The sequence below is a fragment of the Salmo salar genome, chromosome 08 (genome assembly GCF_965601325.2).
Source record: "Salmo salar chromosome 08, fSalSal1, whole genome shotgun sequence".
Lineage (NCBI taxonomy): Eukaryota > Metazoa > Chordata > Actinopteri > Salmoniformes > Salmonidae > Salmo > Salmo salar.
In genome coordinates, this window is record NC_138298.1 from 20,802,501 (window position 1) to 20,826,977 (window position 24,477).

General features: G+C 46.7%; 1 protein-coding gene across 4 annotated transcripts in view; it reads left to right on the forward strand.

Annotated features, from left to right (window-relative positions):
- LOC106610178 (lipopolysaccharide-responsive and beige-like anchor protein) overlaps positions 1-24,477 on the forward strand; it is a 296,378-nt gene that overhangs the window by 208,265 nt on the left and 63,636 nt on the right. For all 4 annotated transcript variants that reach the window (XM_045722742.2, XM_045722744.2, XM_082978435.1 and 1 more), the window contains exons 43-47: positions 2,546-2,661; positions 2,973-3,085; positions 9,819-9,959; positions 15,498-15,617; positions 20,067-20,219. In XM_045722742.2, coding sequence (XP_045578698.1) covers positions 2,546-2,661; positions 2,973-3,085; positions 9,819-9,959; positions 15,498-15,617; positions 20,067-20,219 — 643 coding nt within the window. The remainder of the gene's footprint in view (positions 1-2,545; positions 2,662-2,972; positions 3,086-9,818; positions 9,960-15,497; positions 15,618-20,066; positions 20,220-24,477) is intronic.

The following is a 24,477-nucleotide window of genomic DNA, read 5'->3' on the forward strand; positions in this document are numbered from 1 at the left end:
ACCTACAGTACCTCTACCTCACACTATAATGTTTACCTCAACCTGCAGTACCTCTACCTCACACTATAATGTTTACCACAACCTGCAGTACCTCCACCTCACACTATGTTTACCACAACCTACAGTACCTCTACCTCACACTATAATGTTTACCACAACCTACAATACCTCTACCTCACACTATAATGTTTACCACAACCTGCAGTACCTCTACCTTACAATATGTTTACCACAACCTGCAGTACCTCTACCTCACACTATAATGTTTATCACAACCTGCAGTACCTCTACCTCACACTATAATGTTTATCACAACCTACAGTACCTCTACCTCACACTATAATGTTTACCACAACCTACAGTACCTCTACCTCACACTGTTTACCACAACCTACAGTACCTCTACCTCACACTATAATGTTTACCACAACCTGCAGTACCTCTACCTCACACTATGTTTACCACAACCTGCAGTACCTCTACCTCACACTATAATGTTTACCACAACCTACAGTACCTCTACCTCACACTATGTTTACCACAACCTGCAGTACCTCTACCTCACACTGTTTACCACAACCTGCAGTACCTCTACCTCACACTATAATGTTTACCACAACCTGCAGTACCTCTACCTCACACTATAATGTTTACCACAACCTGCAGTACCTCTACCTCACACTATAATGTTTACCTCAACATCACATCCACACCAGTGTTGCAATAACATTTCCCTAACATTCAGAGAGTTTTCTTTAGGTATATCAACTACCTAGGCTTCACCCCAACCTCTCTTCCACTAGACATTAATGTCTCAAAAACGTTGGACCTAACATTCAGACAGCATTTTAGGTACCATTAAAGAAACTAGATTTCCCTAGCATTTGTTCTCTGGTCTAACCGTCATATGGGTTAGCATTTGATCAAGACAAAGTAGAATATTGTGGACTACAGGAAAAGGAGGACCAAGCACGCCCCCATTCTCATCAACGGGGCTGTAGTGGAGCAGGTTGAGAACTTCAAGTTCCTTGGTGTCCACATCACCAACAAACTAACATGGTCCATGCACACCAAGACAGTCGTGAAGAGGGCACGACAAAACCTATTCCCCCTCAGGAGACTGAAAAGATTTGGCATGGGTCCTCAGATCTTTCGTTACGTCACTGCCTGGTATGGCAAATGCTCGGGCCTCTGACCGCAAGGCACTACAGAGGGTAGTGCGTATGGCCCAAGCTTCCTGCCATCCAGGACCTCTATACCAGGCGGTGCCAGAGGAAGGCCCTAAAAGTTGTCAAAGATTCCAGCCACCCTAGTCATAGACTGTTCTCTCTGCTACCGCACAGAAAACTGTACTGGAGCGCCAAGTCTAGGTCCAAAAGGCTTCTTAACAGCTTCTACCCCCAAGCCATAAGACTCCTGAACATCTAATGGAATGGCTACCCAGACTATTTGCAGTGCACCCCCACCCTTCTTTTTACACTGCTGCTACTCTCTGTTATTATCTATGCATAGTCACTTTAACTCTACCTACATGTACATATTACCTCAATTACCTTGACTAACCAGTGCCCCCGCACATTGACTCTGTACCGGTACCACCTGTATATAGCCTCGCTATTGTTATTTTACTGCTGCTCTTTAATTACTTGTTGCTTTTATCTTTTCTTGTTTAATTTTTTTTTAAACTGCATTGTTGGTTAAGGGCTCATAAGTAAGCATTTCACTGTAAGGTCTACACCTGTTGTATTCGGGGCATGTGACAAATAAGATTAGATTAGATTTGATTTTAGCTGCCTTGTATAAAGTTCAGAGATGTTGCCCTAATGTTTGTTGAGTGTTTTTGGAGCTATAAACTGGGAGTTGTAAAGGGGTGATTGTGACTTTCTGCTGGCCTAATGACTAATCTCACACTAATCTCACACTGTGACAGTGATTCATTCCATCATTTGCCTTTGTTTTAATTGGATTGTGGGTCATTTGTTTAAGTCCCATAGCATACATCATGCTCCGGAGGCCTGCGTATGTGTGTGTGTGTGATGCGGGGGGGATCAGTGTGTGTAGCTGCGTGCGAAGAAGAATTAACCCTACTCATTGCATATTTTTCTTTTTCATTTAGTGTGCCTAAATATCAATACCTATTTCATATTGGAACATTTGCATTTAGAGACATTACTAAGGCCTTGGACTGAATCAGTTTTATTATTGAAGTTGGAAATCTTGAAAGCACACTAATCCTCTGGTATGATTAAGGTTATGTTTTCATAATTCACAGTGGGTCTGAAATGTTTTTCTTTGAAAGTGTTGTCAATGTCTTGTTGGCCAGCACTTATGGACTGGCATACAGCCCGGCATCTAACCAGAGAGCCCGGCATCTAACCAGAGAGCCCGGCATCTAACCAGAGAGCCCGGCATCTAACCAGAGAGCCCGGCATCTAACCAGAGAGCCCGGCATCTAACCAGAGAGCCCGGCATCTAACCAGAGAGCCCGGCATCTAACCAGAGAGCCCGGCATCTAACCAGACAGTGTGTGTTCTCCCTCCTCCAGGCGTATCTCCCAGGCCAGTCCCAAGCAGCTCTACAAGGCCTCCAACATGACCCAGCGCTGGCAGCGCAGAGAGATCTCCAACTTTGAGTACCTGATCTTCCTCAACACCATCTCTGGTAAGACCAGTGTTACCCCACTGTCACTGGACTGTCACCGTAGGGAATGACAACACACCCAGCTATTATGAACATATGTGGTCAATGATGTAAATGATATAAACTCTGTTTGGCCAACATGGTTTCATCCTCTGACTTCATTTTCTTCATAGTTTGTTAATATTCCACATTTAAGCTCTAATTGAAAATGGAGTTTGGTGTCCAGACATTTAGATTACTAGACATGTTCAGTTCTAGAAGTTTGATGATGTTGACTAATTTGAGACTGTTGTGACCGCCCCCCCTATGTCTCCCTCCCTCCCTCCCTCCAGGCCGTACGTACAACGACCTGAATCAGTACCCCGTCTTCCCCTGGGTCATCACCAACTACGACACTGAAGACCTGGACCTCACTCTGCCCAGCAACTACAGAGACCTGTCCAAGGTAACACACCCTCGCACACTTAGGAAGAGAGAGACGTGTCGCTGAAGACAGGTTCTCTGTGACTGAGTCAGCGCTGATAGAAAGTCCTGTAAGGTAGTAGGCTATGAGGGAGTATGTAGGGGAGTTGTGGCTGGAATGATTAGCGGGCTGTTTGTTAATCACTGCCCACTCCCCTGGCCTGAGTAGTGGCTGTGTAATTGCGATTGATCATAGTTAAGTGAGACGTCTCTTTAATCACTGGGTGCTGATAGCCATCTCTGTACAACACATAGCAGAGAGGAAAGAACATGTCTCTCTCTCTCTCTCTCTCTCTCTCTCTCTCTCTCTCTCTCTCTCTCTCTCTCTCTCTCTCTCTCTCTTTCTCTCTCTCTTTTCTTTCTCTCTCTCTCTCTCTCTCTCTCTCTCTCTCTCTCTCTCTTTTCTCTCTTTCTCTCTCTCTCTCTTTTCTCTCTTCTCTCTCTCTTCTCTCTCTCTCTCTCTCTCTCTCTCTCTCTCTTCTCTCTCTCTCTCTCTTTCTCTCTCTTTTCTCTCTCTTTCTCTCTCTCTCTCTTTCTCTCTTTCTCTCTCTCTTAGACTCTCTCTCTCTTCCTCTTCACTGGCTAAAGGCGTCCTCATACATAGGTTTGATTTGCTCCTAGCAGAACTCGGCTAGGTGAAGTGAACGTATGTGCTCGCGTACTACCTTAAAATACCTTACCTTGAAAAAGCGGCAATATTTGTCCCTCTTGAGATGCAGTAGTCAGTAAACTGCCTCAAAATAGTCAGAGTTAATCTAAGATAACTCAATAAATCTGTAATTAATTTTGGTGTTTTTACAGAGGTCTTTTTACATCTAAGATGTTTGGTGCAGTATTTCTCAACAAAATAAATGTTCATGAAAACTAGTCGTCTGTCGTTGAATGACAACAAACACTTCTTTGAAGAATGCCTACTGTTGACCAATCACCGATGAAGGGGCGTAGACTTCGGATACCGAACTTCAACAAGCCTAAAAAAACTAAATTTGTGTGCTCAAACAGCCAGAAGGGAAAAAAATGCTGAATGCTGTCAAACACCAAAACGTCATAAAATGTCATCATAATGTATGCGGAAATTGTTTCGACTAGGAAGCATACGTTAAGGGGTACTCTTAGATGGTATCACTTCTTCCACACCTATAGAGGAAGTCATGTAATACCAAGACTCCATTTTGTATTTGACCTGGACAGAAGTCTTTCAGAAGTCTTTCATGTGCAAAACTTCATTATTTACTAATTGAAGTCAGTCTTAAGTCCCCTCCCGCCGCTCCCTCTGAAGTAAAGGAATGCTCTCTACAGATGATTAAGCTTAGAACAATGGGAGATGTCTTACTCTCCCCTCCTGACGCTTTTAAAACACACACACACACACTTTTAAAAGGCCCATCTCCAAAGCCTGCCAGTCGCAGCAGCCCCAGAACGGCCATTAATTATGTGTAATGGCGCCCAATGGTGGGAGGACAGAGGATTACTTTGAGAGTGAGATAATGGAGCGCCCGTGTCTGGCTTAAGCCAAAATGGCCGAATAAATCAGCCGAGCCACAGGAAACAACAGGCATGTGCAGTAATGGACAGGCAGAGTATACCTGGGAAGTAATGCACTCTAGAGCCACACAGAGATGGCCATTCACTTCTAATGGTGCGTCTGGCCCAAGTCTGCCCTGGCTGGCAAAGGATTCTGAGGTAGAGGTGGAATGCAGAAGCGTCCATCTTGCTATGACTGAGGATGGATTCAGCTGGAGTGAATGCATGCTCTCTTGAAAAGACTTTCTGGCCTTTTTGTGAACTGTCATTGCCATAACTGCTTCTCGACGCCCACACACTCATCCTGTCATACACATCAACACTGTCCTCCAAGCAGTCCTCCTTTGACCAGTCCTCCCATCGCCGTTTCTCTCTCTCTACCTCCCTTGTGTAGTGTTTCCCACCATACGGCTGTGTACCACCCCCCCCCCCCCCCCCCCCCCCCGCTCTGTTTATTTGTGCTTCATTTTGCCCACTAGGCTGACACATGACAGCCATAGCAGCCTCTCTTCCCTCCCCCTCTTCCTCCAGAGTTTGGACAGCTCAGCCTCTGTGCTCAGTCGAGCCTCAACGCCCCAGGGAGAAACTGAGCAGCAGAGAGAGGGAGGGAATGAGATAGAACAAGGGGAGAGAGAGGTAGAACGACAGAACAAGGGGAGAGAGAGGTAGAACGACAGAACAAGGGGAGAGAGAGGTAGAACGACAGAACAAGGGGAGAGAGAGGTAGAACGACAGAACAAGGGGAGAGAGAGGTAGAACGACAGAACAAGGGGAGAGAGAGGTAGAACGACAGAACAAGGGGAGAGAGAGGTAGAACGACAGAACAAGGGAGAGAGAGGTAGAACGACAGAACAAGGGGAGAGAGAGGTAGAACGACAGAACAAGGGGAGAGAGAGGTAGAACGACAGAACAAGGGGAGAGAGAGGTGGAACGACAGAACAAGGGGAGAGAGAGGTAGAACGACAGAACAAGGGGAGAGAGAGGTGGAACGACAGAACAAGGGGAGAGGGAGGTGGAACGACAGAACAAGGGGAGAGGGAGGTGGAACGACAGAACAAGGGGGAGGTGGAACGACAGAACAAGGGGAGGTGGAACGACAGAACAAGGGGAGGTGGAACGACAGAACAAGGGGAGGTGGAACGACAGAACAAGGGGAGGTGGAACGACAGAACAAGGGGAGGTGGAACGACAGAACAAGGGGAGGTGGAACGACAGAACAAGGGGAGGTGGAACGACAGAACAAGGGGAGGTGGAACGACAGAACAAGGGGAGGTGGAACGACAGAACAAGGGGAGGTGGAACGACAGAACAAGGGGAGGTGGAACGACAGAACAAGGGGAAGGGAGAGAGGATTGTGGGCAGACTTTTTTTGTTTCACCCCCTCTCTCTCTGCCTCTCCCTATCCCTCTCTACTCTCTCTGCCTCCCTCATCCCCCCATTCTCATTGAAGAGCGAGGGAGTGAAGGAAGGAGAGATGCGGGGCCAACCAGTCTTTATTCCACCAGTTTTATTCATGCTGTTGACATGGTGTGATATCAGCGTATGACCAGCGGAGCGTGGCAGACTGCATCGTCTGGGAAAGAACAGCCACTCCGACGCTCAGTACTCCTCCTCTATTGGCTGCTCCTTTAGTTTGGTTCATCATAATCCTCCCTTCTGATATCTCTCCTTCTCTCTCTCCTCTTTTTCTCGAGGTTGGAGCGTTGGGCCAGTAACTGAAAGGTTGCTGGTTCGAATACTGGAGCCGACAAGGTGAACATAAAAAAATCTAAAATAATTTGTCGCTGTGCCCTTGAGCATGGCACTTAACCCTAAATGCTCCAGGGTTGCTGTACAATGGCGACCCTGGCCGTGACCCCACTCCCTGCGGGTCTCTCAGGGAGCGTTGGGATATGCAAAAAAACACATTTCCATTATACCCTTGTGTGTAACAGGACAAATATACGCACCCCCCAAATGATGATTATTTTCAGTCTACCCTCCCTCCCTCCCTCCCCCTCTCATGTCGTGCTCTCTTTGATAGAAACAGGTCATGTGAGAGCCCTGTGACATTGAGAGGCTGAAATTGCCACGAACGCCCGTGTGTCACACGCTGTCATGCGTGCGTGAGCGAGGGCATGTCCTCACAAATGTATGTTCCTTCTGTCAGAGCGATTCCGTTCATACCCTGGGGCTCTTTCTCATCCTAAACTCTAACCTCGGCCTGACATGAAACGCCAGCCCAGAGATAACATTGTAGTCACCACGATAAGGACACGGTCTTACACTAGACAACCTTAGTCCCTATCTAGTGCACTACATTTGGACGCTCCTTAGTAGCAGTAGTGCACTATGTTATGAATAGGGCGACGTTTGGGACGCACCCCTGCTCTAACATTCAGGCCTTTTTAAACAGGCAATTTGGAAGGACTCCTGAAACGGGATGCTTGAACGAGGTGTTGACCTGGACAGGTTTGGGGTCCTGTATTTGCAATGTAGCAAAAATAACGCAGCTTTGTATTGAGCGCTTCCAGGGCCCTCTTTGGCACCGCGCGGGGGCTAATGGGGTATTGATTTCAAGATGCGTCCCATATGTTTTCTGACACCCCTCAAACACCACGTCATTCTCACTGTTTAAATAGGAGATTATATATAAACAGTCCTCTCAAAACCACGCTTTGATTTATGTCTCAAGGCTCTCTGGCAAAGCTCAGACTGAGCCTTCCTAAACGAGCGATTTATAATAATAATCCTTAAATGTGAAAACATTGTAGCTTGTTGTATCACTGCTGACCCTTATAATTTGGAGAGCTGTAATGTTGTAATGGTTAACTATATGCTACTGTCTGGTTTCTGCTCGTCTTGATAGCATTTCTTGCCTTTGATGTCTTTGACATTTGAGTCCCGATCAGAGAGATTTACTGTAGGGAAACATTGTTTGTATTATCCGGGTGACGTTAGATTTGATTTCGGTTAACTGTTGAATGATTTTATTTGTGTCTGTGATCAGAGTCCTTTGATAACATGAATCTCTGTTTTGATCTGCTAACAGTATATCAGCACAATAATGTGTTACTGTATGATGCATTTCCTGTGGTTCCGATATGTTAGAGGATTTAGCGTCACATAAAAGATTACTCGTCACAGACACCCTCTTGTATAGTTTTTATTTTAATTAACCTTTATTTAACTAGGCACACCAGTTAAGAACAAATTCTCTTTTACAATGACAACCTATCCCGCCAATTTGTGCGCCGCCCTATGGATCTCCCAATCACGGCCGGTTGTGATACAGCCTGGAATCGAACCAGGGTCTGTAGTGACGCCTCTAGCATAGTTGAGTGGCTATGGGTAGCAGTTGGCTAGCATAGTACTTTATAAGTGTAATTCCTAATTACATACTAATTCTATGGTGTAATAATGGTGCTACAATAACCATTTCCCAACATCTTCCTAATCTACATTCTTGATGAACAACAGATTAAACCCTTATCCAAGATTAAAGTCTCCCATATTCTCCTCTTTGAAGCAGTAACACCATCTAACTCCGTCCATGGCTTCTTCTAATCTCATTCCCGTTCAAAGTCTAATTAAAAACAACGATAGCAGCTCATTTATCCGACCGCTCGTCAAAGCGCTATTCGCAGGCACCGCCTCAACATATTAGCCCAATGGGCAGCGTTCACTCGATCAGAGCACTCCTCACCGGGGACGGCCCTGATGTACGACGCTGTCACCACCGCTCTATTGTACCGCCGCTCTCCTCGCCACGCAACGCTCTCCACCCGGCGGTAATTTACAGCAGTAAACAATGTACAGTGTAGAGCGCTCCCTCTCTTTCTCCCTCTCATTCCCTCTCTCACACTCTCTCTCACTCTATTTTTACCTCTCTCTCTCCCCTCCCCCCCTCTCTCCCCCTCTCTCTCTCTCTCTCTCTCTCTCTCTCTCTCTCTCTCCTCTCCCCCTCTCTCCTCCTCTCTCCCCCCTCTCTCTCTCTCCCTCTCTCCCCCCCTCTCTCTCTCTCTCCCCTCTCCCCCCTCTCTCTCTCCCGCTCCCTCCCCCCTCTCTCTTTTATTCTCTCATTGCAGTGCACTCAGTCTCTTTTTTTATTTTCTATTCCTCTTCCAGCCTTTTCTTTTTTTAATGAGCTCTACGTTATTACGGCAATAAATCAGTCCAATCGTTGTACTGTATAATTCAGTGTGTGTACTCCCACCCCCAGTAGCCCTGGGTAAGCCAATAGTGTGTCACTGTCAGCACAGCCCAGCACACTGTGTCGGCATGAGGCGGTGTGTGTGTTGGCGTGTGTGTGTTCCTGTTCTTTTCCGGTTGTTGGAGTATAAGGAAGGTAATTGGGTACGGTCTTGAATGGGTGCACCCTTGGATACAATCAGACACACACACACACACACACACACACACACACACCATTACACCCACCCGACACAGTAACAGCAGCATCAGATCAATAGCCTCTCCCCAGCCTGGACGAGGCCTCCCATGACAGCACTATGATATGAGGGAGGGCCTATCGATCCACCAGCCAGTGCTTCATCTTCAAAAGGCCATCATTCCATTACCATTGATCAGAGAGGTGTGTTTGGAGCGAGGGATGAAGAGGAGGAGGGCTAATAGAAGACTAATAAAAATTGAACGGGTAAAAAAGGGATTTCTATAAATGAGCATTTAAATAATAAGCCAGGCCCAGGCAGGTATTGGTTTCTCTGAGATCAATGGAAAATTAATGCAACTGATCCATTTTTTTAGACCCACAATGGCGGCTGCGTCTCCTGACTAGTATATTAGCTACAGATTAATACGAATGGAAAGAGGAACCTCCCGGCCCTTGCTATTGATGTTCCTAGGCCTCCTTTCATCGCAACACATTCGTTCTCTCTGACAGACTAGCCGCAGGGGGTTGTGTTTCAGGGCTATGAAGTGAAATGCACTCTGTTGGAATGGATTGATCCTCAAAACAACACAGCATCTAATATTCATTCGATGAATGCACAAAGGTTACCAACATCATTTGAATATATATGCCCTGTGTTTGAAACAAAGTCTGCTCTCTGAAACATTAAATGTTTTTCTTCTTTTTGTACTGCCACTCTTTCTCTTTCTCTCTGTTTATCTTTTATCTCCATTTCTATCCGTCTATCAGTCTCTGTTGTAGTAACATTGTAATAACATTTTAAGTTTCTTTCTCCTCACAGCCCATTGGTGCCCTGAACCCCAAGAGGGCGGCGTTCTTCAACGACCGCTATGAATCCTGGGAGGATGACCAGGTGCCCAAGTTCCACTACGGAACCCACTACTCCACCTCCTCCTTCACCCAGATGTGGCTGCTGCGCATCGTAAGTTAACTACCCCCAACTATATCCACCCCACCTACTCCCAGGTAGCCTAGCGGTTAGAGCGTCGGGGCCAGTAACCGAAATGTCACTGGTTGGAATACCCGAGCCGCCGAGGTGAAAAATCTGTCGACATGTCCTTGAACAAGGCACTTTACTCACATTTTCTCCAGAATTGCCGCGCTGCTATGGCTGACCCTGTAAAACAACACATTTCACTGCACCTATCCAGTGAAAATGTCTCGCTTGTAAATATAACTTGCCTTTTTTGACACATTAACATTGCGAAATACTTCTTTTGACCTCAATGGTTCAACTTGGTAAATTTGAAGGTTAAATGAAAATACAAAAGTCCAAACACAAAAAATGTGTATAGAATAGGATTTAGGCCTTCATTTTTGTCACTGCTTTATGAAAAACAGATTACATTTACAAATGAATGCATTACAGTTGCCACCTACCTGTCATGGTGTAATATTTACTACCTATTCATCATTAGACTTGTAGCACGCCCCATTGCAGCTAATTGTTGTTTTCTAATTGGCCATGGATACGTAAAGAGTCAGGTTGATTTATGTCACGGTGAAATACAGGCTCCATCTACACACTAACGTATGCACAGCGTATTGTCCCTGGCTGGCCTTGGTTATTTCTATGTTGTGCTGCTCGTAAAACAGAGAAGCAGCGCGCCGACGCTAAATTCATAAGGTGTTTCTTTCTGTGTTTCTGCTTTGCAACATAAGAGGAACTCAGAATTTGTTTTTTTTTATTAAGTCTTCAATTTAACTATGTTTAATGAAGGGCTATTATTCTGTACTATTTTTTTACGTCTGCTCCTAAACAACTCAATCTAAAGATTTCATGAAGTTATCTTTCTCCCACGTGGTGCTTTTGATAATGTTTTGTTATATTGGTCACTGTATGTAACTCTCATACAGCCAATATCAGACAACATCACTCTTTCTGTTCCATCCACAGGGGACCATTCTGCCATATAGGGAGGGCCTCTAACCTTCTTCCAGGGCCCTTGAATTTTCCTGTAATTGTCCCAGTAGCTCCCTATGGAAACAACCATTGATCCCATCACATCATTAGCTGGCTTATTGCTGGCTTATTTTAAATCCACTTTACCAAATGCCCTTCAATTCAAGTGTCAACGTGTGGATGGGATAGGAAGCCCAAATGACCTTAAAAGTCCCAGTCCTGTATTCAAAATCACCTGAGTAAGAGTGCTGATCTAGAATCAGGTCCCCCCCGTCCATATAATCGTATTCATTATGAAACTGATTCTAGATCAGTACTCCTACTCTGAGTTCATTTTGGACTCTGTCCTAATTGTCCCTGTAGTTTCCTGTGTAGTTGTAGTAGTGTTGGCCTGGCTAATTGTGTCCGTCTCACTCGGGGGCTATTGTTTCAGAGGGACGGTGTATTGTTTCGGAGGGGCAGTGTATTGTTTCGGTGTATTGTTTCGGTGTATTGTTTCGGAGGGGCGGCGTATTGTTTCGGAGGGGCGGCGTATTGTTTCGTTTCGGAGGGGCGGTGTATTGTTTCGTTTCGGAGGGGCGGTGTATTGTTTCGTTTCGGAGGGGCGGTGTATTGTTTCGTTTCGGAGGGGCGGTGTATTGTTTCGTTTCGGAGGGGCGGTGTATTGTTTCGTTTCGGAGGGGCGGTGTATTGTTTCGTTTCGGAGGGGCGGTGTATTGTTTCGTTTCGGAGGGGCGGTGTATTGATCGACACAAGCAAGATTAAACGTGATTAGAAACGCACCAATAACACACCTCTACAGGCTTTACAGCCACACAGTGACGCCTGCCGTTCGCTTAGTTCATTTCAGTGGTTTGTGACAGTGTCAACAAGTCAGACAATCTGTCGTCGTTGCATTATTTTATTTATTTATTTCACCTTTATTTAACCAGGTAGGCAAGTTGAGAACAAGTTCTCATTTACAATTGCGACCTGGCCAAGATAAAGGAAAGCAGTTCGACACATACAACAACACAGAGTTACACATGGAGTAAAACAAACATAGTCAATAATACCGGAGAAAAATAAGTCTATATACAATGTGAGCAAATGAGGTGAGATAAGGGAGGTAAAGGCAAAAAAGGCCATGGTGGCAAAGTAAATACAATATAGCAAGTAAAACACTGGAATGGTAGATTTGTAGTGGAAGAAAGTGCAAAGTAGAAATATAAATAATGGGGTGCAAAGGAGCAAAATAAATAAATAAATACCGTAGGGGAAGAGGTAGTTGTTTGGGCTAAATTATAGATGGGCTATGTACAGGTGCAGTGAACTGTGAGCTGCTCTGACAGCTGGTGCTTAAAGCTAGTGAAGGAGATAAGTGTTTCCAGTTTCAGAGATTTTTGTAGTTCGTTCCAGTCATTGGCAGCAGAGAACTGGAAGGAGAGACGGCCAAAGGAGGAATTGGCTTTGGGGGTGACCAGAGATATATATACCTGCTGGAGCGCGTGCTACAGGTGGGTGCTGCTATGGTGACCAATGAGCGGAGATAAGGGGGGACTTTACCTAGCAGGGTATTGTAGATGACCTGGAGCCAGTGGGTTTGGCGACGAGTGTGAAGCGACGGCCAGCCAATGAGAGCGTACAGGTCGCAGTGGTGGGTAGTATATGGGGCTTTGGTGACAAAACGGATGGCACTGTGATAGACTGCATCCAGTTTATTGAGTAGGGTATTGGAGGCTATTTTGTAAATGACATCGCCAAAGTCAAGGATTGGTAGGATGGTCAATTTTACAAGGGTATGTTTGGCAGCATGAGTGAAGGATGCTTTGTTGCGAAATAGGAAGCCAATTCTAGATTTAACTTTGGATTGGATGTTTGATGTGAGTCTGGAAGGAGAGCTTACAGTCGAACCAGACACCTAGGTATTTGTAGTTGTCCACATATTCTAAGTCAGAACCGTCCAGAGTAGTGATGCTGGACGGGCGGGCAGGTGCAGGCAGCGATCGGTTGAAGAGCATGCATTTAGTTTTACTTGTATTTAAGAGCAGTTGGAGGCCACGGAAGGGGAGTTGTATGGCATTGAAGCTCGTCTGGAGGGTTGTTAACACAGTGTCCAAAGAAGGGCCAGAAGTATACAGAATGGTGTCGTCTGCGTAGAGGTGGATCAGAGACTCACCAGCAGCAAGAGCGACATCATTGATGTATACAGAGAAAAGAGTTGGCCCAAGAATTGAACCCTGTGGCACCCCCATAGAGACTACCAGAGGCCCGGACAACAGGCCATCCAATTTGACGCATTGAACTCTATCAGAGAAGTAGTTGGTGAACCAGGTGATGCAATCATTTGAGAAACCAAGGCTATTGAGTCTGCTGATGAGGATGTGGTGATTGACAGAGTCGAAAGCCTTGGTCAATGAATACGGCAGCACAGTATTGTTTCTTATCGATGGCGGTTACGATATCGTTTAGGACCTTGAGCGTGGCTGAGGTGCACCCATGACCAGCTCTGAAACCAGATTGCATAGCGGAGAAGGTGCGGTGGGATTGGAAATGGTCGGTAATCTGTTTGTTGACTTGGCTTTCGAAGATCTTAGAAAGGTAGGATGGATATAGGTCTGTAGCAGTTTGGGTCAAGAGTGTCCCCTCCTTTGAAGAGGGGGATGACAACAGCTGCTTTCCAATCTTTGGGAATCTCAGAAGACACGAAAGAGAGGATGAACAGGCTAGTAATAGGGGTTGCAGATAATTTTTGAAAGAAAGAAAGGGTCCAGATTGTCTAGCCCGGCTGATGTGTAGGGGTCCAGATTTTGCTGCTCTTTCAGAACATCAGCTGACTGGATTTGGGAGAAGGAGAAATGGGGAAGGCTTGGGCGAGTAGCTGTAGGGGGTGCAGTGCTGTTGACCGCGGTAGGGGTAGCCAGGTGGAAAACATGGCCAGCTGTAGAAAAATGCTTATTGAAATTCTTAATTATAGTGGATTTATCGGAGTTTCCTATCCTCAGTGCAGTGGGCAGCTGGGAGAAGGTGTTCTTATTCTCCATGGACTTTAGTGTCCCAGAACTTGCTTGAGTTTGTGTTGCAGGAAGCAAATTTCTGCTTGAAAAAGCTAGTCTTGGCTTTTCTAACTGCCTGTGTATATTGGTTTCTAACTTCCCTGAAAAGTTGCATATCACGGGGGCTGTTCGATGCTAATGCAGAACGCCACAGGATGTTTTTGTGTTGGTTAAGGGCAGTCAGGTCTGGAGAGGACCAAGGGCTATATCTGTTGATGGTTCTAAATTTCTTGAATGGGGCATGCTTATTTAAGATGGTGAGGAAGGCATTTAAAAAAAATAACCAGGCATCCTCTACTGACGGGATGAGGTCAATATCCAGGTCGATTAGAAAGGCTTGTTCGCTGAAATGTTTCAGGGAGCGTTTGACAGTGATGAGTGGAGGTCGTTTGACCACTGACCCATTACGGATGCAGGCAATGAGGCAGTGATCGCTGAGATCTTGGTTGAAAACAGCAGAGGTGTATTTAGAGGGCAAGTTGGTTACAATGATATCTATGAGGGTGCCCGTATTTACGGCTTTGGGGTGGTACCTGGTAGGTTCATTGATAATTTGTGTGAGATTGAGGGCATCAAGCTTAGATTGTAGGATGGCTGGGGTGTTAAGCAAGTCCCAGTTTAAGTGGGGCAATCAGTTCACATATGGTGTCCAGAGCACAGCTCTCATTAAGGGTATTAGCTGTAAGATATTACCTTAAAAAGCAATTTATGGAAATGTAGATTACAGAAATGTAAAGCCAGATTTGAGTGTTGTTGCAAAACGTGTTTTTTAGCCAATATCAAATGCTGTTATTTTTGGTAATATACACATTAAACTTCAGTACATACACTGAGTGCACAAAACATTAAGAACACGTGCTCTTTCCTTTACATAGACTAACCAGGTGAACGCTATGATCCCTTATTGATGTCACTTGTTAAATCCACTTCAATCACTGCAACTGAAGGGGAGGAGACAGGTTTATTAAGGATGTTTAAGCCTTGAGATAATTGAGACATGGATTGTGTATGTGTGCCATTCAGAGGGTGAATGGAAAGACAAAATAGTGCTTTTAAACAGGGTATGGTAGTAGGTGCCTGGCGCACCGGTTTGTGTCAAGAACTGCAACGCTGCTGGGTTTTTCACATTCAATACTTTCCTGTGTGTTTCAAGAATGTTCTACCTCCCAAAGGACATCCAGCCAACTTGACACAACTGTGGGAAGCATTGGGGTCAACATGGGCCAGTATCTCTTTAGAGCACTTTGACACCCTGTAGACTCCATTCCTGACTGATTAAGGCTGTTTTGAGAGGGTATACTCAGTGTACACTTTCACTCATTTTACTTTAGTTTAAAAACACTTATTCATAAGGATGTGGGGTCAAATGTCATTTCTTCTTCTCCTTTTTCTCAAATGTACAGTACACCACAGTGTCACAGCACACCATTAGGAGGATATGTGGATAACTGATCATTCTCTCATTCTTCTCTCGTTCTCTTCTCTCATTCTCTTCTCTCTTTCTTCTTCTCTCATTTTCCAGGAACCCTTCACCACCATGTTCCTCAACTTCCAGGGAGGGAAGTTTGACCACGCTGACCGCACCTTCTCCTCCGTGTCCCGAGCCTGGAGGAACTGCCAGAGAGACACGTCCGACGTCAAGGTAGTGACGCGCGCGCACACACACACACACACACACACACACTGCCGCCACCTCCTCACAGTGGCGCTAGCTGTTGAAAGACAGTGTACCAGAGTATCGTCTAGAGAGGGCTTCTGCAGTCTGCATACTCCTCTGGACGTTCACACACAAGTTCACACACACCGAGACCCTCAACACCTCCCACCTCCAGACCCTTCAGCAGCCCGCCAGTGTGAGGAGACCCCAGGAGCCAGGGAACATACTAGGATAGGAGGAGAGGCCACCACTGTCCAGACCCCAGGAGCCAGGGAACATACTAGGATAGGAGGAGAGGCCACCACTGTCCAGGAGCCAGGGAACATACTAGGATAGGAGGAGAGGGTGGCATCAGAGTCTAAAGACTAAAGTGTTTTGATAAAATTATGGTTTTCTGTGTGGAAATAAACACACTTTAGTTTGTTTATGATTAATGGATATCTATTTATTTAGATAGTGATATCAGATTTTGCATATAATAAGTAAGAACATGTTCTTAATATGCTCTTCAAAGCTAGGGGGTCAAATGTCAACATTATCTTCCAAACGTATTCTAAACAAACATTCAATGTTCAAATTACACCCTTTTCATTGAATTAGCCTAAAGCCTTCTCAAAGGCCCCTCTTCTCTCGCTCTCTCATCACCAGAGAGAGAAAGTGGCTAATCAAATGAGCAAACAAACACACTGGTCTAAAAACAACAAGCCCACTTCCTCACATCTTAAACCTCTCCACTCCACAAAACCTGACCTCAAACTGAAGGTCGGCCATTTTACGAGTCCTCTGGCTTCCATGGGGTCGTCACGGGGAGGCCTGGTGTAAATTTGTCCAGTCTGAGGTGGCGGCACAGGAGCCGGGGGTCTCCTTCAACCCCGCCCGCCCTCCCCCCCCGGCCCCTCTTAACAAGGTGGGGGTAATACAGGGGGCTTCCCCGCTACACTCTCTGCCCCAGTCCCTCCATTATGTGCAGTGGCCCCTGCTCTACTGTGGTCAGAGGCCAGCCTCTGTGATCCCCAATCCTGTCCTATCACGGGTCACTGCAGGGGCCACAGGCCCCCCTCCCCGTTCCCCCCCCAGTACACTTCAACAGTGTGCGCACACACACACACACACACACACACACACACACACCACACACACACACACACACACACACACACACACACACACACACAACGATGCCTTTGGGCTAAGGCAAAAGGTCAGGAGGGATCAGGGGATTGTGGCCGGAGGTCATCACGGTCTCTCCTATGCTACAGACAGACTGGACTGGCGTCTTTAACCTGTTTTCACCACTTTATGCACTGGGATACAAAACACACCAAGACTTTTTCCCCCTTTAGAAGGAATAGAAGGTTCTTAGAGTTTCCTACAATAGTCCTGAAGCTAAAGCTAAATGGTATACTTAGCATGCTAAATTGATACATCTCATTTGTAACCCTTCTTTGTTAACAAGGTGAATGAGATCATCCATGCGAGGAAAGTCGCCAGAATGTTATTTTGACGTAGCTAAACTAAACTCAACATGGAAGCTGTGTTATTGAGTGCAGGGTTGAGCCTGGACCTGTGTGTTTTGATGTAGAGTGGAGCTCTTGTGGTTGATCCACTGTGACAGGTCTCGACTGAGACCAAACTAGATTCTCTCTCGCTCTCTCCCTGGGCTTTCGCAATCAAGTGTTACCGGTAATGTGAACCATATGTTTTATCATTGGAGGCGAAGTGCAATCAACCGTCAACTCCTTCCAACTCCCCCAGCCACCACTCCACCCGACCCAGGCCAAAAGAGCAGGCCAAATCTACATTCGAAACAAGATGGCTGCCTGTACTCATAAATGTTTTAAGAGCGTGGGTCACTTGTTAAAAGAGGAGGGTTGGGGCCTTAGAGACCAAAACTGTAGCAGAGGATTGGTCTGACCCGCCATAGACCCAAAGCCCAGTGGACAGGGGGCCCAATGTTCTGACCCGCCATAGACCCAAAGCCCAATGAAGAGGGGGCCCAATGGGCCAAAGGTTCAATTCAAGGTTGACTGAAGTAGCGAAGGAGGGGGGTGGAGGCAGGGCAGCGGGGGGGAGGGTAGAAGGATTAGTTTGAACCTTTGATCAGTCGTCTCTGAAGCTTTCATGGTCGTATGACATGGATTGGTTGTGATGACCGAACATGTGCTTGGTTCTTTCTCTCCTGTCTGAGCTCCCCTCAGGTCCATCTGTAGGTTTGGATATGTGGTTATGGACTGACACAGGGCATCTCTCCAGCTAGCTACCGCCCCATGTCTCGGGTTACCACACACACAACACATCTAGAGGAAACTCACTGGCTTCCTGTCTAATCATGTATTTGTCTCCATCCTGTTGGACGCAGTGAAGACTGTTCTCAGGTCTGAGCTTGATTGATAGACAGCCTTCCAGGGATTCTGTGTGTGTGTGTTGTGTGTGCAGCCCTTACAGAACATCCGCTCGCATGCGCTGACCAGTTCCCAGCTCCTACCTGTAGCCTCTTTGCCAGTATGTATTTGCATGTCAGGTTGTCGTACACAGCCATGTCACAGGGAAACAAGGACATGACAGATGGGTGTTGACTCTGGTCTGGTCATCCCTGATGTCAGAATGTCACCCTGTCTCTATCTCTCTGTCCATCAGAGAGACGGTTCACTGGTTCAGCTCTAGTCAGATGGAACTGGGTTGTGTTCATTAAGGTTAGGGTTACACACACTGTAGCAAAAAGTTTTGCAACTGAAACAAAAAAACAAGTGTTCCTTATTGGACAAGTTCCGTTTCAGACAAGTAGTGCCTCCCCGTGTCACTCTGTTTTCTTACGTTTTGTGCCAACTGAACACGACCCAGGACACGTTACAAGACAACAGCTCCTCAACGCTTTATTAACAGGTTATTTTATTAGGACTCACTCATTAGCTATTGTTTTATAGTGGAATCAAATAAAGAGTTATACTTGTGTTGTGGCTTGTCTTCATAATTGTGGTGCTCTGTTTATATGTCTGTTATATACTGGCTGTGGATGTATCATGTTGAAATACAAGCGCTCGCTCCATACGTAAATCCATGGTTCAATTCCCTGCTGTGGAATATGGCTGTAGTTGATGTTTGACACTTGTTATGTTGATAGGTATGTTCAGTATATCACGAGGGGTAGATGTACGCTGATTAAACACGCCATTTACATTTGGTGTCGTGCTATTGTTTGTTGTACGTATCAGGAGCCACCAGGAAGTGGGTTAATTCAACACATGCTTACATTGACCAGTCTCACCAGTTAGTTCTCCTTGCCCACACACACTCCTAATGACATTAGTGTTTCATTTCTGTTTGCGGGATGGCAAAGATTTATCACGATATGTTTTGCTTTGCCCCATAATCTAAACGTTTGTGTTTTTGTATATGAAGGCATTTCATACACATTGAGGCTGAGCTATGGTTTGTTAGAAATGAAGCCTGGTTTAAAGTTTATATCCTCAAGGTCTTAACATTCGAGCTCTTCAGTTTACACACATTGCTGTTTTTTTAGGCCCATCATGACATTTCATAATTCCATAATGAAGTGTTAAACTGTGCACAGACACACAATCACATTCTGGTGAGTTCTGTGACCTGCCGTTCCTTCTAATCCTTCATAACATCCTTTCAGAAGCATAGAAAATAGAATATCATATATTCTGTTTGGCGCTCTACGATTACAGACAATCCCCCCTTTCAAAAAGCGTGGAAACTCCAGCGCACACACACACACACACACACACACACACACACACACACACACACAACACACACACACACACACACACACACCCGCTAGGTTTTGATGCCTTTTATCGGCGTGCCTGCCTGCAGCGTGGTAGCAGGCAGGCAGCAGATGAGCAGTCTGAAATGTAATTTCCATGAGTAATGGCACAGCTCAAGTGTTGCGACTAGCGTCTGACTAGCTGTCTGAGGGACGACAGTGGCAGTCCCAGATTAAAGGACCTTCCGCTCACAGACACACACACTCACACACACTCACATATCCACTTGCGTTCTAAATGTACTTTACACCGCGTCTTCTCTTTCTTTCTGTTAATGAACTATCTCTCTAAAGTGTAGCTTCTCACTCTGAAGGTCACAGTCCTCTGTTCTCTCTACCTGGCTGTCATGATGTGGGTACTCTGTAGTCCCATTCTAATGTAGTGTCCCACACACTGAGACTGGGGGCTTGATCTCAGAGCATCTTGTCAGTGTTATTCCAATGAGAAAATGGCTTACTGTGATAGTGTTCTCATAACTAACTAAAAGGGTTGATTTATTGACTACAAATGTGAGACAAAACTATTCTAGAATGTACTGTATCCACTATCAGTACATGAACATGAACGAACAGAGTGAAAGGACGGTTCAGGTTGTCTCTACAGTGTTTAATGTCCCTCGTCTGTCTGTCTGTCTGTCCAGGAGTTGATCCCAGAGTTCTACTACCTCCCTGAGATGTTTGTAAACGCCAACAACTACAGCCTGGGGGTGATGGAGGACGGGACTGTGGTGTCTGATGTGGAGCTGCCGCCGTGGGCCAAGACCCCCGAGGAGTTTGTACGCATCAACAGACTGGTACGTCACACACACACACACACACACACACACACACACAGCAGTCCTCCTCCTCACATGTCATCAAACCACTCCTCTGAAGCCCTGTCAGATCCCTACCCCTCCTCCACGCTCGGCTAGCTTAGCAGGAAATGCTAATGAAAAGAGACAGTGTTATTTCCTGTCCAGCTCCAGTCCCTTCCTGTTACCTGAGCCTCCCGCTCCTCTGACATGACTCTGCTTTGCCAGCCAGCAGACTTATCAAAGACAATCTCACACGGCCAAAGGGTTATTGAGGAGGAGGATGTAGTGTCCTGTTTCTGATCTCTCCGTCCTGTCCCCAAGCACACCAGACCTGTGTGTGTTTAGTTGTTGTCAGAATTACTGTCGTAGTTTTATAGCACCACAGTGACTGCAGTGTCCTCTTACACACAGAGAAGCAGCAGAGATTGTGCTCAAGATTAGATTCCTCCTCTCTCCCATTTCAGACGTTCCAGAAGGTCAAAAAGCTCCATATTTTTCTGGTGTCATGCTCAAACTGTCACCTCTGTTTCAACCACTGCGTTGAAGATTGTAAAATAATAATGTCTCAAATAGTCTACTGTCTTCCTCCCCTCTCTCCTTTCTGAAACGAGGATTCACATAAACCACTTGTGAGTCTTGAGATGCTCTTCCAGAGACAGTGCAGAGCTAATAACCATGGAGCCATGTCCAGCCCTGCCACCTAGTTTAGTGATGCTACTCCTGGCATGTCTTTTAGGACCTAGATACTTCCCACCTCTCTCCAGTCTCTGCCCTGTGGTAGTAATGAGTGGCTGATGAGGCAGCAGGGAAGGCTGTGGGGATCAGGCTGTGGGGATCAGCCTGTGCTCTGTGACCTGTGTGGTGGTGTTAATCAGGACGCTGATGGGACTCAGCCCACGTCATTAATCACACAACCTAAGGTGACACGCCAACGCCACAGAGATGGGGGGGTAAGCACTCAGACACGCATACACAGATTGCTATCGTCAATGTACTCACACACATGCACATAGACTCATTGCCACACACTCTCAGATGGACAGACCTATGTCTGACACACACAGACACACAAGCATGTACACACACACACGTCCTTCCAGCTGGGTGTGTTATCCCCAGTCAGATAGCTTGGCTGTGTGGTGGTTAGACAGTTGGACATAGTTCTGCTACAGCAGTGTGTGTGGTCTGTCTGTCTGTGTCGGTCGGTCGGTCGGTCGATCTATAGAACAGGCTGTTACTGCAGATGTTACACTAGGTAGTGGGACCACTGGAGCCTACAGCTAATTAGCGGGCCAGGGCAGCATTTGGCTGGCTGACGGTTTGACTGTCGTTAACCCCCAGCGCTGTAAGGTGCACCGCTCTGTGACACTGTCTGACTGCAGCGGCGGGGGGGATTCAGTGACGAGTTCTTCACATGGAACTCAAATGTCCTTACCCCCTTACCGCTAAGCATAGCAGGAACTGATCTCTCCCATAGGGTATCACTGAGCCTGGTCATCAAATATGTTTGTTGCTGTGATTCAACGGTTGTGTATCCGTACTGGTCTAGTTTCCCTTCACTGTAATTCCCATGGTGCTCTGCCCTCCTCCAGGACAGAGGCAATTATGCCCGACCTAGAACAGACTCACACACACGCCATTACAGTGCAGATCGATCCAGCCCTTTGTTTCTCTCCTCCACCGTGTGCCAACCCAGCCGGTATTGATCCATCCTGCACAGCAGAGCAGCGAGAGTAGAGAGTAGAGGACAGGCGGGGAGAGAGGAGGTGTTGAAGATGCTCCTAATAAAAACAGGATGTCAGGGCTCAAGGCTTTGTGAGAGAACCACACAATGGAAGTAGATCAAACAATAGTTGAATTTCATTGGTATTTGCCTACTCATCTTTATTACATTCAAATTCAACAATTTATAGTATCAGTTGTCAGTATAAAAAAGAACGTGATCTGCATAGATGAAGAGCCGTGTTTCAATTATCTGTTTATATCTGTTCACGTCTTTTGTCTGGACGTCTTAATGCATTTCCCATTAATAATACTTCAGTAGGAACAGAAGTTCCTTTAGCTGATGTGTTCCAGTGGGACGTCGTATGGTGACGGAACAGATATTATTGCCCGCAGGGACAGAGCTGTCAGTAGTGTGTCTGTGGTGTCTAGAACAGCCCCCGCTCCCCAGCTGTTATGGAATATCTGACAGGCCAACACACCTGGGGCTGACCGAGACAGACTCTCCCTCAGGAGAACGACGAGAGATATTGTTCTCCGTCTTGCTAAATGTTATTTCAGTACCACCTCGTTAAGACTGTGTGTAGGCTGGATGTCATAGCAGGCTTCCCTTTACGGTGGTAGAAGGAACGGAGGGAGGACGTTGACGTCGTCGCCGAAATACGTTGGTGTGTCACAAGATGAATTACAACTCGTATAAGATAGAGAATGTACCGCGAAAGAGAAAGAGATGCAGGTTAGTTTGATCTGTAATGGACACGGAGTGTCTTGAACGATCCTGGACACTAACCCTCTCATTCTAGAGAAGAGGTGCTCCTCATATACTGTCACCATTAGAGGAAGTTAGTCCCATCACCCTGGGGAGGGAGGGAGGGGGGGGGAGAGATGGAGGGAGGGAGAGATGGAGGGAGGGAGAGGTAGAGGGAGGGAGAGGTAGAGGGAGGGAGGTAGAGGGAGAGAGGGAGGTAGAGGGAGAGAGGGAGGTAGAGGGAGAGAGGGAGGTAGAGGGAGAGAGGGAGGTAGAGGGAGAGGAGGGAGGTAGAGAGGGAGAGAGGGAGGTAGAGAGAGAGAGGGAGGTAGAGAGAGGGAGAGAGGGAGGGAGGTGGAGGGAGGGAGGGAGAGGGAGAGGGAGGGAGAGAGGGAGGGAGAGAGGGAGGGAGCGAGGGAGGGAGAGGGAGAGAGGGAGGGAGGGAGCGAGAGAGAGAGGTGGGATGGGGAGGGAGGGAGAGAGAGGTGGGATGTAGGGGTGAGGGAGGGAGAGAGGTGGGATGGGGAGGGAGGGAGAGAGAGGTGGGATGTAGGGGCGAGGGAGGGAGGGAGAGAGGTGGGATGGGGAGCGAGGGAGGGGGAGAGGGGAAGCGAGTGAGGGAGTGAGGGAGAGCGAGAGAGGGAGAGAGGTGGGATGGGGGAGCGAGGGAGGGGGGAGGGAGGGAGAGACGTGGGATGGAGGGAGGGAGAGGTGGGATGGGGAGGGAGGGAGGGAGAGAGGTGGGATGGAGGGAGGGAGAGGTGGGATGGGGAGGGAGGGAGGGAGGGAGAGAGGTGGGATGGGGAGGGAGGGAGGGGGAGAGAGGGAGGGAGAGAGAGGTGGGATGGGGGGGTGGGTTTCCCCTCATGACTGATAGCTGGCATTAGAGGGTTCAGCTGGCTCCTGTGACATTATGAGAGAGAGAGGGAGGGAGGGAGAGAGAGAGAACGAGTGAGACGAGCAGTGAGGGGATGAGAAAGAGAGTCTGAGATGAGAGGGGGAGAGTTAATGGGTCTGTTTGGCTCTTTTAGCTTGTTGTCTGCTCCTAATGGCCCAGCAACACCAGTCAGGGAGGGAGGGAGGGAGGGAGGGAGGGGCTGAGTGCCAGAGCTGCTCCGCTCGTTAAGCACCATAGATGATTAACAGCTAATTAAAGCCCAATCTGGGAAGGCCATTAAACCCTCCACACGGTAGAGGATTGTAGCGCCATGTAAAATGGCAGGTTGTTTTTCCATTTTGCATCAGGGAGAGAGGGAGTGTGTGTGTAGTCTACAGCTTGTGCAATGTTTTTGTAGTGTGTGAGTTTTTGTTTGTGAAATTAGCCTGTATTAGTTTCCATATGTGAAGATGTAGGCCTCATTTATTTTACGTTGAGTAAAGGAGAACACGATGTGTTCCACTGCCATTTATTTTACGTTGTGTAAAGGAGAACATGATGTGTTCCACTGCCATTTATTTTACGTTGAGTAAAGGAGAACACGATGTGTTCCACTGCCATTTATTTTACGTTGAGTAAAGGAGAACACGATGTGTTCCACTGCCATTTATTTTACGTTGAGTAAAGGAGAACATGTGTTCCACTGCCATTTATTTTACGTTGAGTAAAGGAGAACATGTGTTCCACTGCCATTTATTTTACGTTGAGTAAAGGAGAACATGATGTGTTCCACTGCCATTTATTTTACGTTGAGTAAAGGAGAACACGATGTGTTCCACTGCCATTTCTTTTACGTTGTGTAAAGGAGAACACGATGTGTTCCACTGCCATTTATTTTACGTTGAGTA